The sequence below is a fragment of the Dama dama genome, chromosome 18, assembly GCF_033118175.1.
Source record: "Dama dama isolate Ldn47 chromosome 18, ASM3311817v1, whole genome shotgun sequence".
NCBI classification, from domain to species: Eukaryota; Metazoa; Chordata; class Mammalia; order Artiodactyla; family Cervidae; genus Dama; species Dama dama.
Window position 1 is genome coordinate 61,633,481 of NC_083698.1, and position 13,350 is coordinate 61,646,830.

Consider the following 13,350-nt stretch of genomic DNA (forward strand, 5'->3'; position numbering starts at 1 on the left):
ATGATTTGTTGGTTATTCAGAAGCGTGTTATTTAGCCTCCATATGTTTGAAGTTTTAACAATTTTTTCCCTGTAATTGAGATCTAATCTTACTGCACTGTGGTCAGAAAAGATGACTGGAATGATTTCAATTTTTTTGAATTTTCCAAGACCAGATTTATGGCCCAGGATGTGATCTATTCTGGAGAATGTTCCGTGTGCACTTGAGAAAAAGGTGAAGTTGATTGTTTTGGGGTGAAATGTCCTATAGATATCAATTAGGTCTAGCTGGTCCATTGTGTCATTTAAGGTTTGTGTTTCCTTGTTAATTTTCTGTTTAGTTGATCTATCCATAGTTGTGAGTGGGGTATTAAAGTCTCCCACTTTTATTGTGTTACTATTAATTTCCTCTTTCATACTCGTTAGCGTTTGCCGTACATATTGCGGTGCTCCTATGTTGGGTGCATATATATTTATAATTGTTATATCTTCTTTTTTGATTGATCCTTTGATCATTATGTAGTGTCCTTCTTTGTCTCTTTTCACTTCCTTTATTTGAAAGTCTATTTTATCTGATATGAGTATTGCGACTCCTGCTTTCTTTTGGTCTCCGTTTGCATGAAATACTTTTTTCCAGCCCTTCACTTTTAGTCTGTATGTGTCTCTTGTTTTGAGGTGGGTCTCTTGTAGACAGCATATATAGGGGTCTTGTTTTTGTATCCATTCAGCCAATCTTTGTCTTTTGGTTGGGGCATTCAACCCATTTACATTTAGGGTAATTATTGATAGGTGTGGTCCCGTTGCCATTTACTTTGTTGTTTTGGGTTCACATTTATACAACCTTTCTGCATTTCCTGTCTAGAGAAGATCCTTTAGCATTTGTTGAAGAGCTGGTTTGGTGGTGCTGAATTCTCTCAGCTTTTGCTTATCTGTAAAGCTTTTGAATTCTCCTTCATATCTGAATGAGATCCTTGCTGGATACAGTAATCTAGGTTGTAGGTTATTCTCTTTCATTACTTTCAGTACGTCCTGCCATTCCCTTCTGGCCTGGAGGGTTTCTATTGATAGATCAGCTGTTATCCTTATGGGAATCCCTTTGTGTGTTATTTGTTGTTTTTCCCTTGCTGCTTTTAATATTTGTTCTTTGTGTTTGATCTTTGTTAATTTGATTAATATGTGTCTTGGGGTGTTTCGCCTTGGGTTTATCCTGTTTGGGACTCTCTGGGTTTCTTGGACTTGGGTGGCTATTTCCTTCCCCATTTTAGGGAAGTTTTCAGCTATTATCTCCTCGAGTATTTTCTCATGGCCTTTCTTTTTGTCTTCTTCTTCTGGAACTCCTATGATTCGAATGTTGGGGCGTTTCACAGTGTCCCAGAGGTCCCTGAGGTTGTCCTCATTTCTTTTGATCCTTTTTTCTTTTTTCCTCTCTGCTTCATTTATTTCCACCATTTTATCTTCTACCTCACTTATCCTATCTTCTGCCTCCGTTATTCTACTCTTGGTTCCCTCCAAAGTGTTTTTGATCTCATTCATTGCATTATTCATTTGTAATTGACTCTTTTTTATTTCTTCTAGGTCTTTATTAAACAGTTCTTGAATCTTTTCAATCTTTGTCTCCAGGCTATTTATCTGTAACTCCATTTTGTTCTCAAGATTTTGGATCATTTTTATTATCATTATTCTAAATTCTTTTTCAGGTAGATTCCCTATCTCCTCCTCTTTTGTTTGACTTGGTGGGCATTTTTCATGTTCCTTTACCTGTTGGGTATTTCTTTGCCTTTTCATCTTGTTTAGATTGCTGTATCTGGAGTGGGCTTTCTGTATTCTGGAGGTCTGTGGTTCCTTTTTGTTGTGGAGGATTAACCCAGTGGGTAGGGTTAGACGATTGGCTTGTCAAGGTTTCCTGGTTAGGGAAGCTTGCGTCAGTGTTCTGGTGCGTGGAACTTGATTTCTACTCTTTGGAGAGCAATGGAGTGCCCAGTAATGAGTTTTGAGATGGGTCTATGTGTTAGGTGTGACCTTGGGCAGCCTGTATGTTGATGTTCAGGGCTATGTTCCTGCGTTGCTGGAGAATTTGTGTGGTATGTCTTGCTCTAAAACTTATTGGCTCTTGTGTGGTGGTTGGTTTCAGTGTAGGTATGGAGGCTTTTGGACAGTCACTTATTACTTAAAGTTCCTTGTAGTCAGGAGTTTTCTGGTGTTCTCAGGTTTTGGGCTTAAGTCTCCTGCCTCTGGATTTCAGTTTTATTCTTCCTGTAGTCTCAGGACTTCTCCAACTATGCAGCCCTGATAAGAAAACGTCTAGGTTAATGGCTAAAAGATTCTCCCCCGTTAGGGACACCCAGAGAGGTTCACAGAGTCACATGAAGAAGAGGAGAGGGAGGAGGGAGATAGAGATGAACAGGAGGAGAAAACGGGGGACTCAAGAGGAGAGAGACAGATCTACGCAGCTGTCTGTTCCCAGAGTGTTCTCCGTAGCCCAGTCACCTACAAAGATTCACAGAATTGGATTGGGAAGAGAAGGGGAAAGGAGGAAATAGAGGTGTTCTGAGGTAGAAAACAGAGAGTCAAGATTGGGAAAGAATAATCTTCGGTTTAAAAATAGGGCTTCTCTTCTTTTTTTTTTTTTTGTAAGGTTATAGTGTATTGAAAATGAAAATTAAGGAGTAGTAGAGGAGTACTAGAGGACTTTAAAAGAAATAAGAGAAAAAGAAAAATAGAAAATAGAAGAGAAAAAGGAAAGAAAAAAAAGAAAGAAAAAGAAAAAAAAAGAAAAAAAAAATTTTTTTTTCCCCCTAATTAAAAAATCGTAAAAGTCTATGGAAATGAAAGTTAAGGAGTAATGGGGGAGTAATAGGGGATTTTAAAGGAAAATAAAAGAGAAAAAAGAAAAAAGAAAAAAAGGAAAAAAAATTAAAAAAATAAAAAAAAGAGAAAAAAGTAAAATTATATCTAGGAGTTTCTCTGGAGCTGTTGCGGTCAGTGTGGGTTCGGCTCAGTTTCAGATAGCTCCTCGTTCCAGCTTACGCTTCTCGATATCTACAGGCTCCTCCGGTGTAGACAATGTTTTCTAGAGGTATTTTAATCTGTTGCACCAGTCCCTTCTGAAGCAGTTCCCTTTGTTTATTTGGCTTCTGTTTGCCGGTCTCTTCAGAGCCTCATTTCCGCCCTGACACAGGCGGGCGGAGGTGGACTCTTATTCAGGTAGCTAGTTCCGTCGCTCCGCGGGGAGGGGCTGGCGCCGCGGGGAGGGGCTTGCGCCGGGGGACGGGCTGGGGCTGCCAGGAGGGGCCGACGCTGCCCTCTCCGTCTGCGCCGCTCCGGCTCCCGGCTGTTCTATATGGAGCGCGCCCCGCGCTGCGCGAGGTTCCAGCCCTCGGGTGTTCCACAAAAGCACGGAAGGAAAAGCTGCGCCCGCTCTCAGTGCCTTCCCCGTCAGAGCGGTCCAGGCAGCCAGGGGCTTGGTGGGCGCACTCTCCCCAGGTGTGGCGCGCCCCCTCCCCTCCACGGACCCAGTCTCAGTTTCCGCTGGCGCCAGTCGGGTGCGCGCGCCTTCTGCCCTCCGCGTCCCCAGCCCCAGTCCCCGCCCGCGCCGGTCGGGTGCCTGCGCCCTGTGTCTCGCCGCGACCTTCCCCTTCCCCCTGCCTCCTGCCTCCGGCGGGGCTGGGCCGGTCCGCAGCTTGCGAGCTCCTCTCTGGACCCTCTTGGTCTCTTTGTTCTGCGAACGGCCGGCAGTGTGTTCCGGCTGGTTAATTTACTCTCTCTCCTCTGGTCTCCCACAGTTCATGTTGGCAACTCACAGAAGCTCCCTCCGATTGTCCTCAGGGCACTCAGGCCCGGACCCTACCCCAAGCAATGCCGCCTAAGAGCTCCCGGGACGGATCTCCGTCCTTAGCTCTTTTGTCTCACTTTTTATCTTTTATATTTTGTCCTACCTCCTTTCGAAGACAATGGGCTGCTTTTCTGGGCGCCTGATGACCTCAGCTAGCGATCAGAAGTTGTTTTGCGAAGTTTGCTCTGCGTTCAGTTATTCTTTTGATGAATTTGTAGGAGAGAAAGTGGTCTCCCCGTCCTACTCCTCCGCCATCTTGGCTCCTCCCTCTAGTTATGTTATTTTTGCTTCCACTTTGCTATGATCATGAGCTTCATTCATTGTTCAGTGTACTGCTATGTTAGTACACTAACCCTAACCCTAACACTAGCCCTGATTTTTATTAGGCTGGTTTTGGCAATATCTAAACCCAGAATCATTGCAACACACCAGAACATATCAGTTCACACTGGAATACATAAATATGAACCAATGCAAACATCATAATTATTTATCATTAGCTCTGTAAAGTAATACTAAAAATTTTCCAAGCCAGGCTTCAACAATATGTGAACCATGAACTTCCAGATGTTCAAGCTGGTTTTAGAAAAGGCAGAGGAGCCAGAGATCAAATTGCCAACATCCACTGGATCATTGAAAAAGCAAGAGAGTTCCAGCAAAATATCTACTTCTGCTTTATTGACTATGTCTAAGCCTTTGACTGTGTGGATCACAACAAACTGTGGAAAATTCTGAAAGAGATGGGAATACCAGAACACCTGACCTGCCTCTTGAGAAACCTGTATGCTGGTCAGGAAGCAACAGTTAGAACTGGACATGGAACAACAGACTGGTTCCAAATAGGAAAAGGAGTACGTCAAGGCTGTATATTGTCACCCTGCTTATTTAACTTATATGCAGAGTACATCATGAGAAACGCTGGGCTGGAGGAAGCACAAGTTGGAATCAAGATTTCTGGGAGAAATATCAATAACCTCAGATATGCAGATGACACCACCCTTATGGCAGAAAGTGAAGAACTAAAGAGCCTCTTGATGAAAGTGAAAGAGGAGAGTGAAAAAGTTGGCTTAAAGCTCAACATTCGGAAAACTAAGATCATGGCATCCGGTCCTATCACTTCATGGCAAATAGATGGGGGAAACTGTGGAAACAGTGGCAGACTATTTTTTTGGGCTCCAAAATCACTGCAGATGGTGACTGCAGCCATGAAATTAAAAGATGCTTGCTCCTTGGAAGAAAAGTTGTGACCAGCCTAGACAGTATATTAAAAAGCAGAGAGATTACTTTGTCAACAAAGGTCCATCTAGTCAAGGCTATGGTTTTTCCAGTGGTCATGTATGGATATGAGAGTTGGACTATAAAGAAAGCTGAGCACCAAAGAATTGATGCTTTTGAACTGTGGTGTTGGAGAAGACTCTTGAGAGTCCCTTGGACTCAGGAAGATCCAACCAGTCCATCCTAAAGGAGATAAGTCCTGGGTGTTCATTGGAAGGACTGATGTTGAAGCTGAAACTCCAATACTTTGGCCACCTGATGCGAAGAGCTGACTCATTGGGAAAGACCCTGATGCTGGGAAAGATCGAAGGCGGGAGGAGAAGGGGATGACAGAAGATGAGATGGTTGGATGGCATCACTGACTCAATGGAGATGAGTTTGGGTAAACTCTGGGAGTTGGTGATGGACAGGGAGGCCTGGTGTGTTGCATTCCATGGGGTCGCAAAGAGTTGGACACAACTGAGCAACTGAACTGAACTGAATTGCATTCTTATTGGTTGTTATTTGTGAAGTACTAGTTGAGAATACTTTGAATCCTACCTCTGATGAAAATAAGTTATAAAAATGAATGGTGTGGCAAGACATAAGTAAATTTAGTATATAAAAAGTTAAATTAGTCACTTGAAAAATATAGTTTAATGAAATGTTAACTTCTTTTTTAGGGCTCTCAGTAAAGCCCATTAACCCAACGATGACATTTATTTAGTATTTTACATCTTTCTAGGAAAGCAATTTAATATTTGGTAGATTCTATTTGGATACATAAGTGCAGTGGACTTTTTAAGGACTTTATAAGTGAATATATTACCATATATTTACTGCATTGCAAAGTGGTAAAACATGAAATCCCACACTGGGAATGCCAGTTCACCTGCTCGTAAAGCAATTCTGCAAATAGCAACTATTAACTCTAGACAGAAACAAGATCAAATTGCCAACTTTGTTGAATCATAGTGGAAACAAGGGAATTCCAGAAAAACATCTACTTCTGTTTCATTGACTATGCTAAAGCCTTTAACTGTCTGGATCACAGCAAACTGTGGAAAATTCTTCAAGAGATGGTAATGCCAGATCACCTTACCTGTCTCCTGAGAAACCTGTATGTGGATCAAAAAGCAAGTTAGAAATGGACATGGAACAACTGACTGGTTCCAAATTGGGAAAGGAGTATGACAAGGCTGTATATTGTCACCCTGCTTATTTAATTTATATGCAGAGAGTACATCATGTGAAATGCTGGGCTGGATGAATCACAAGCTGGAATCAAGATTACTGAGAGAAATATCAACAGCTTCAAACATGCAAATGATGCCACTCTAATGATAGAAAGGAAAGAGAAACTAAAGAACCTCTTGATGAAGGTAAAAGAGGAGACTGAAAAAGCTGGCTTAAAACTCAACATCCATAAAATGAAGATCATGTTATCTGGGCCTATCACTTCATCACAAATAGAAGGGGGAAAAGTGTAAGCTGTGGATTTTATTTTATTTTATTTTATTTGGCTCCAAAATCACTGCAGACAGTGACTGCAGCTAGGAAATTAAAAGATGCTTGCTTCTTGGAAGGAAAGCTATGACAAACCTAGACAGCGTATTAAAAAGCAGAGACATCACTTTGCTGACAAAGGTCTGTATAGTCAAAGCTATGGTCTTCCCAATAGTCATGTACAGATGTAAGAGTTGGACCATAAAGAAAGCTGAGTGCAAAAGAATTGATGATTTTGAATTGTGGTGCTGGAGAAGACTCTTGAGGGTCCCTTGTACAGCAAGATCAGATCAGTTAATCCTAAAAGTAATCAACCCTGAATATTCATTGGAAGGACTGATGCTGAAGCTCCAATACTTTGGCCACCTGATGGAAGAGCCAACTCATAGGAAAAGACCCTGATGCTGGGAAAGATTGAAGGCAAAAGAAGAAGGTGATGTCAGAGGATGGGTTAGATAGCATCACTGATTCAATGGGTGTGAATCTGAGCAAAATGAAAGTGAAGGACAGGGGAGCCTGGCGTGCTACAAATACATGGGGTCAGAAAGAGTTGGACATGACTTAGTGACTGAACATCAACAGTGAACAAAATACAGAGACACAAACACAACCTCCAATGACTTGAGGGCTCTAGAGAGTAAACAAAATTGGACAAATTTTGAAGATGTGCTGAAATTTGGAGACTCTAATAGGAAGAGGTGACTGTGATGTTTTTGTCTCTGAAGGCAGTCTCAGTCAAGGCAATACTGGATGGTTAAAACTAGATTTATACAAAACCTTCCAGTGTGTTTCTGGCTAGCGGCGTTCAATGGGGGAAGGAAAAGCTTTTCAACAAATGGTGTTGGAGCAAATGGATATCAATGTAAAAAAAACTTTTACCTTTACCTCACACCATACTCAAAAATTATCTTGAAATTGATCATAGACCTAAACGTAATAAAAGATTAAAATGGTAAGACTTCCAGAGGAAAAGTCCTTTCAGTAGTGAGAGATTTCTCAGGACCCCCCAAAGCATAAAACCTTAAATAATTATTTTAAAATGTAAAACTTTTGCTCTTTGAATGATACTGGTTTAAAAAAAAAAGTGACAAGAGTAGGAGAAATTATTCACAACACATTGAAATGTATTGAATTATACAGCCTATATGGAAGTAGTTTATTCTATGCAAATTCTACCTCAATAAAGTTCTTAGAGAAAGTGAAAAGGTCAGTGTTTGACAGGGGTTCAAGGCCAAGAAGGTAAGCATAGGCAAAGCATATGGGATTTTAGGGTGTGGTATAACGATTTTAAGTATAACGTAATTATAAGTATAAGTATAACAATTCTTATACTATTAATGGTAGGAACGCGAGTGGATGCATTTGTCTAACCCCATAGAACTGTGCAACGTGAGAATGGTCCCTCAGGCGAATCATGGGCTAGAGTGAATGCAAAGTGTAGATGCTGGTCATCAGTTATAACACATGTACAGCATTAATGTAAGAGGTTAGTAATAAAGGAAACTGTAGGGGAGAAGGAGTATATGAGAGCCCTCTGTACTATCTTCTCAATTTTTCTGTAAACCTAAAATTGCTCTAAAAATGTTTGCTTTTAAAAAGTAGGATCCCTATATCCCGTGTGCACCATCCATTATCAGTCACTCTCCTAGGATTAATTTCAAATTAATTTTTTCTCAAATCTTGAGCTCAGTGCAAAAAGGAATGCTTTCCTATATTTGTTTCATTGAAATTTTTCCTGTGAATTAATTTTCCAATGATGTGCTTTCCACATGTGTTCCTAATAAGTGATTTCCTTCATCTTTAATCTTTTATTTCTCATAAAAGTCTACCTAAAAGACTTGTTAGATTTGAAATATCACAACTAATTAACTGATTTTGATTAGAACTGGAAAAGAATAAACTAATTTTTACTTTCCATTTTTTAACTTCCACCCTTTTTTCTCTGTGATTTATCTCTGAAAGGGAGTTTCGGACCTTGGTAATTGAGATGGTGATGGCCACAGATATGTCCTGTCATTTTCAGCAAATCAAAGCAATGAAGACTGCTCTTCAACAGCCAGAAGCGTGAGTGAGCCTATAACCTCATGTGTTTTTATAGGTGTTTGACCTCCTACTTGTCCATGTCACTGTACCTTTAAAGTTTACCTCCTTTAATATAACTTTATTAAATGGTCTCATAAAGTAGTGATGCTTAGTATATTATCTATAGTGAAACAGATCACCAGCCCAGGCGGGATGCATGAGACAAGTGCTCGGGCCTGGTGCACTGGGAAGACCCAGAGGAATCGGGTGGAGAGGGAGGTGGGAGGGGGGATCGGGATGGGGAATACATGTAACTCCATGGCTGATTCATGTCAATGTATGACAAAACCCCACTGCAATGTTGTGAAGTAATTAGCCTCCAACTAATAAAAATAAATGAAAAAAAAAAAAGTAGTGATGCTTGGAGGAGAGCACGTGGGAATATTACCTATCATGGATATTTCTCATCAGGGTTAAAAAAAATAATGAGACTAGTAACAGTTTGCACTAATGAGAATTTAAAAGATCCCTTCAATGCAGAGGCAACAAATAAAGGTCAGTGAGTGAGTCTTGGATTCTTGTTGTCTTTTTCATGATGGCAGATATTCCAGAAATGGTTTTGAGTCAGTTTATGAGGTTCCAGTTCAATAAACATGGAGACCATGCTGATAAATGTCCCAGTTGGAGGATGGAATGATGATTTCCCCCCAGTTCAGCAGCAGTGGGCTTTGAGATGGGAGAATGGAAGGGATTTTTTAAAAATAGTGGTATTTTTAAAACTCTTACTAAGATTTTGTGAGTTTGGTCATTATGTGCTTGGGGGCTTTGGGTTTACAGAATTGAAAAGCCAAAAGCATTATCCTTGATGTTGCACACGGCAGACATCAGCCATCCAGCAAAAGCGTGGGAGCTCCACCATCGCTGGACCATGTCACTCCTGGAGGAGTTCTTTAGACAGGTACCTTGTTGCTTCTTTCCCCCCACTGGTGTCATCTGTGGGCATAGCCTGACTTTTATATTTCAGCAACACAGTAATCAGGACTTTTGTAATTACAATTATCTTCTTTTTGAAGGGATGGTTCACAGCTTTTATTTTTTGGCCTTCTGGTCATGTGATGTTTGACTCTCACCTACGTTCTGATTCTCAGAATGTTATGGTACTCTATCATATGCCTTTCTGTTTGGTGTGGGGGAAACATTTCCTTTTGGCAATCTTTTGTCAAAATATCATCTGAAGTATGCTTTTACTTTTTTTTCTCATCGGGTAACCAAATGGCAGTCACTGTAACCTGCTTCTCTGTTATAATTGACTGGGCTGTTCCTTTCTAGCAGACAAACCCGTGTTGTCCAATGCAAAGCCAGTTGAAACAATTTGAGTTCAGAAAATTATTTGAAGCTACTGTTCCAATTATATTTAAACTTACTATATCCTAAGACACAGGGTAGTGTTTTCTACAAGAAAAATCAGAGTCTTTAATGAGATACACTGCTTTATTTTTTTTAAGCTGCATAGGAGTAGAGAAATAAAATGGTAAATAAATACATAGCACCAAGACTGCTGTCTTCTCAAACCCAGGCATGTGCAAAACTCGTCTCAAGAAGAGTTGCCATTTAAAATATCTGCTTTGAGAAGTGAGGTCCTGAGGTTCAAGGCAAAATGGCATCTAGATTGTGGGACCAGAACTACAGTTAATTCAAGTTCATGTGGTTAATTCATTAGTTCTTGTTAATTTACTGAGAGAGGTTACAGTACAGATTGAGAAACCTCTGAAGTTCCATAAAGCATTACATATTAGCCAGTCTCAACTTTGTCCCCTAAACTGACAGGAGATATACCCTTTCACCGGTTACTCAGATTTTTGGAAGCAAAGTATTCTTAGGATTACTCTCAGGATTCTCATTTGAATGTAGAAATTATAGGAGGCATTTCTGTGTTTGTCTTTTTCCTTCTGAAGCTGCAGACAATATTTGGTACTGAGGTGGGACTAGAGTTAACTGTACATTAAGCAAAGTTCAGAAGCCCCTTTATTGGAATTCTTATTCCAGTTGCCCTGTGGCCTGGGACTAGTGAAATCACTGCTCTGGTTCCCAATGGTCTTATCTGTGACTTGTTTCGGGGGATATCATGGGATTTAAAGGAAGGTTGGGCCAGCCTTTTTCCTTAGAGTCCTCCCCACATTAAGTGTTTTCTTCATTCTGTCCAAGAGTGCACATTCTGTCCAACATTCTGTCCAATGCATGTACACTTGTGTGCCCCCGCTAAGCTGTTCTGTGCGTATGCCAGCAGGTTCCTTATTCAGCACGTGGTTGTCTCCTTCCATGGGCAACATTTGGCCTCACAGAGTGGTTCTCAAGGGGAACCCAAGGGGTGAGAGGAGCTAGCATTGCACAGGTGTGGCCATGTTGTATATACAAGAATGACTCCAAATTCAGTCTTAACTGAGGGTTAATTTTGAGCCGTTTTTTCCAGAAATTACTTTTCTAATTGTAATCTCTACTTCCATTATCATATGCTTTTTTTGATCATTGCTTTTGTAATACACCCACTATAAACTAGGAATTTTAATCTGAAGCTAGAGGTAACTCATAGTTAACTCATAAATTTGAGGTATTGAAGTGGTTCCTTTTTTAATTGTGAGAGAGTGAATATGAGAAATTACTTAAACATGAACATTTTTCCCACTAAAGGAAACCTTATTTGCACAAACATAAGCTTGAATTGAAAGAAAATGTACCAGAGGCAATATGAAAATAACCATATTGAATTTCTTGCCAATTGGGAATGGAATGTTAGCTCACTGGACTGGAACTGTTTTTTTAGCAATTATGATTCAGTAAATTATTTTTATTGACTTAATATTTTAACCCAGATGCCATAAGCCATGGTAAGTAACCCTTGTAGGAGAAATGTTGCCTTAGCTCTTAACTATAGATTTAAAATTGGACAGTTCAAATGGGAAATCTCAATGGGACTTTAGAGTCTTTGAAAAAATTACATTTAGATGTTGGGTTATATTTCAAAATAAGGCCATAGCCTCAGTGCTGATAGACCAGACCTTCTATGCATTGCTGAAAGAGTAAGTTACATCTTCAGTTTATAACCATATTTTACAAAATCCAAGCCTCTGCCTCAGGCCTTTTTCAAAGAAATACTGACTCTAAGAAACTGTGAGTTTGCCTTTTTGGTAAATACATCTTGAGAAACTCTGGAGATTCATTTCCTAAGTATTGCTGTATATTTTTATATTTTACAAACATCGCCTACAATTCTTTTAATTTCCTCTGTGTTTGTGGTTATTTTCCCATTTTTTGTTTATTTCATATACCAGTGTCTTTTCTCTTCTGTATAAAGTTAGCTGATAATTTGAATATTTGATTATTTCTTTTTTATTTTATGATATAAATTACTGCTTTCATTTTTATTAATTTATTTCTTCTGCTTGATTATTATTAATTCATTTCTTTTGCTAACTCCCCAAATTGGATGTCCAATTCATTTATTTTCATTCTGCCTGTTCAATATTAGTAAATATAAGGCTAGGGGTTCATCTTTTTGTCACTCATGAATCTTGTAGGTTCTGATATGCAGTGTGTTCACAATCTTTCTTTATTAAATATTTTGTAATCTGGGTTTTGATTTTTCTTTACTAAGAGTTGCTTCAAATGGATGTGTTTGTTTATGTGATTTTCCCAGTGGTAGTTTCCTTTGCTTTCTACTTTTGTAATTGATTTGTGACTTATCAAAATTTGATCATGGGGCGGGGTGGTGGAGGGAAAAAAAATTTGATCACAGAATTTTTCATTGTTTGGGCCTTACTGTGAAATTTGCTTTTCACCTACTAAAAAAATCAATTTTTGTGAATGGTCATGGCTCTTGAAGTCAGTTTATCTTCTACTTGCAAAGTATAAAACACCAGGCATAGCCTCCTTATCAATTATGTCGTTTTAGGTATTTTATGTTATTTTTTAAAATGTGATGTTTCATGGGCTGACAGGTGTTTTTATTATTATTTTCTGTTTCTGTATAGTATAGTTTTTGCTTCCTGAATGTTGATTCTGTGTTATTTGGTTCTTAGATATTCATAATTGCTAGATTTTTATAGTTTGTTGAATCCTCTATCATTATAAAGCCTCCTTCTTTGTCTTATCTAATGCTTTTACCTAGAATTCAAATTCAGCTCATTTTAAGAACAGACTCTTGTCTTTTTACTTTAACCTTTTACTTTTAACTTTTTACCCTAACCTTTCAGAGACACTTTGATTTGGATGTGTCTTTTAAACATTGCTTATAATTGAGGGTTTTTTTTATGAGCCAATCTAAGATTCTTTTAGTATTTGAAATTAACCATATTAACATCTGTTGATATGACAGGAATCTTTGCTCTTAGGTACTATGATATTTTATATTATGATTTCTGTTTTGTGGCTTATTTTTAAATTGTTCACTATATTGGCTATACCATCTGCTTATTGTGTATTTATTTCTTCTGATGACTTGGAAGTTTTATATTATGTTTGTAGTTTTAATATTGGCTAACTTGGTAATGCAAATTTTATATCCTCTATTTATTTAGATAGTATCGATAAAAATTAGCAGGCTTCTACTTCCTCTTGCCTCTTCCCCAACAGCTAGTTGTATCAACTTGCTTAATTCTTGTAGTCTGTACCTTTGTCATTTAGATATAGCTCTATTCCTTTATGGGCTTCCCTGGTAGCTCAGAGGTTAAAGTGTCTGCCTGCAATGCGGGAGACCTGGGT

At 39.2% G+C, this 13,350-nt stretch overlaps 1 protein-coding gene across 9 annotated transcripts in view; it reads left to right on the plus strand.

Moving 5' to 3' along the window:
• PDE1C (phosphodiesterase 1C) overlaps positions 1-13,350 on the plus strand; it is a 517,256-nt gene that overhangs the window by 423,173 nt on the left and 80,733 nt on the right. For all 9 annotated transcript variants that reach the window (XM_061165421.1, XM_061165418.1, XM_061165417.1 and 6 more), the window contains 2 exons: positions 8,533-8,634; positions 9,430-9,550. In XM_061165421.1, coding sequence (XP_061021404.1) covers positions 8,533-8,634; positions 9,430-9,550 — 223 coding nt within the window. The remainder of the gene's footprint in view (positions 1-8,532; positions 8,635-9,429; positions 9,551-13,350) is intronic.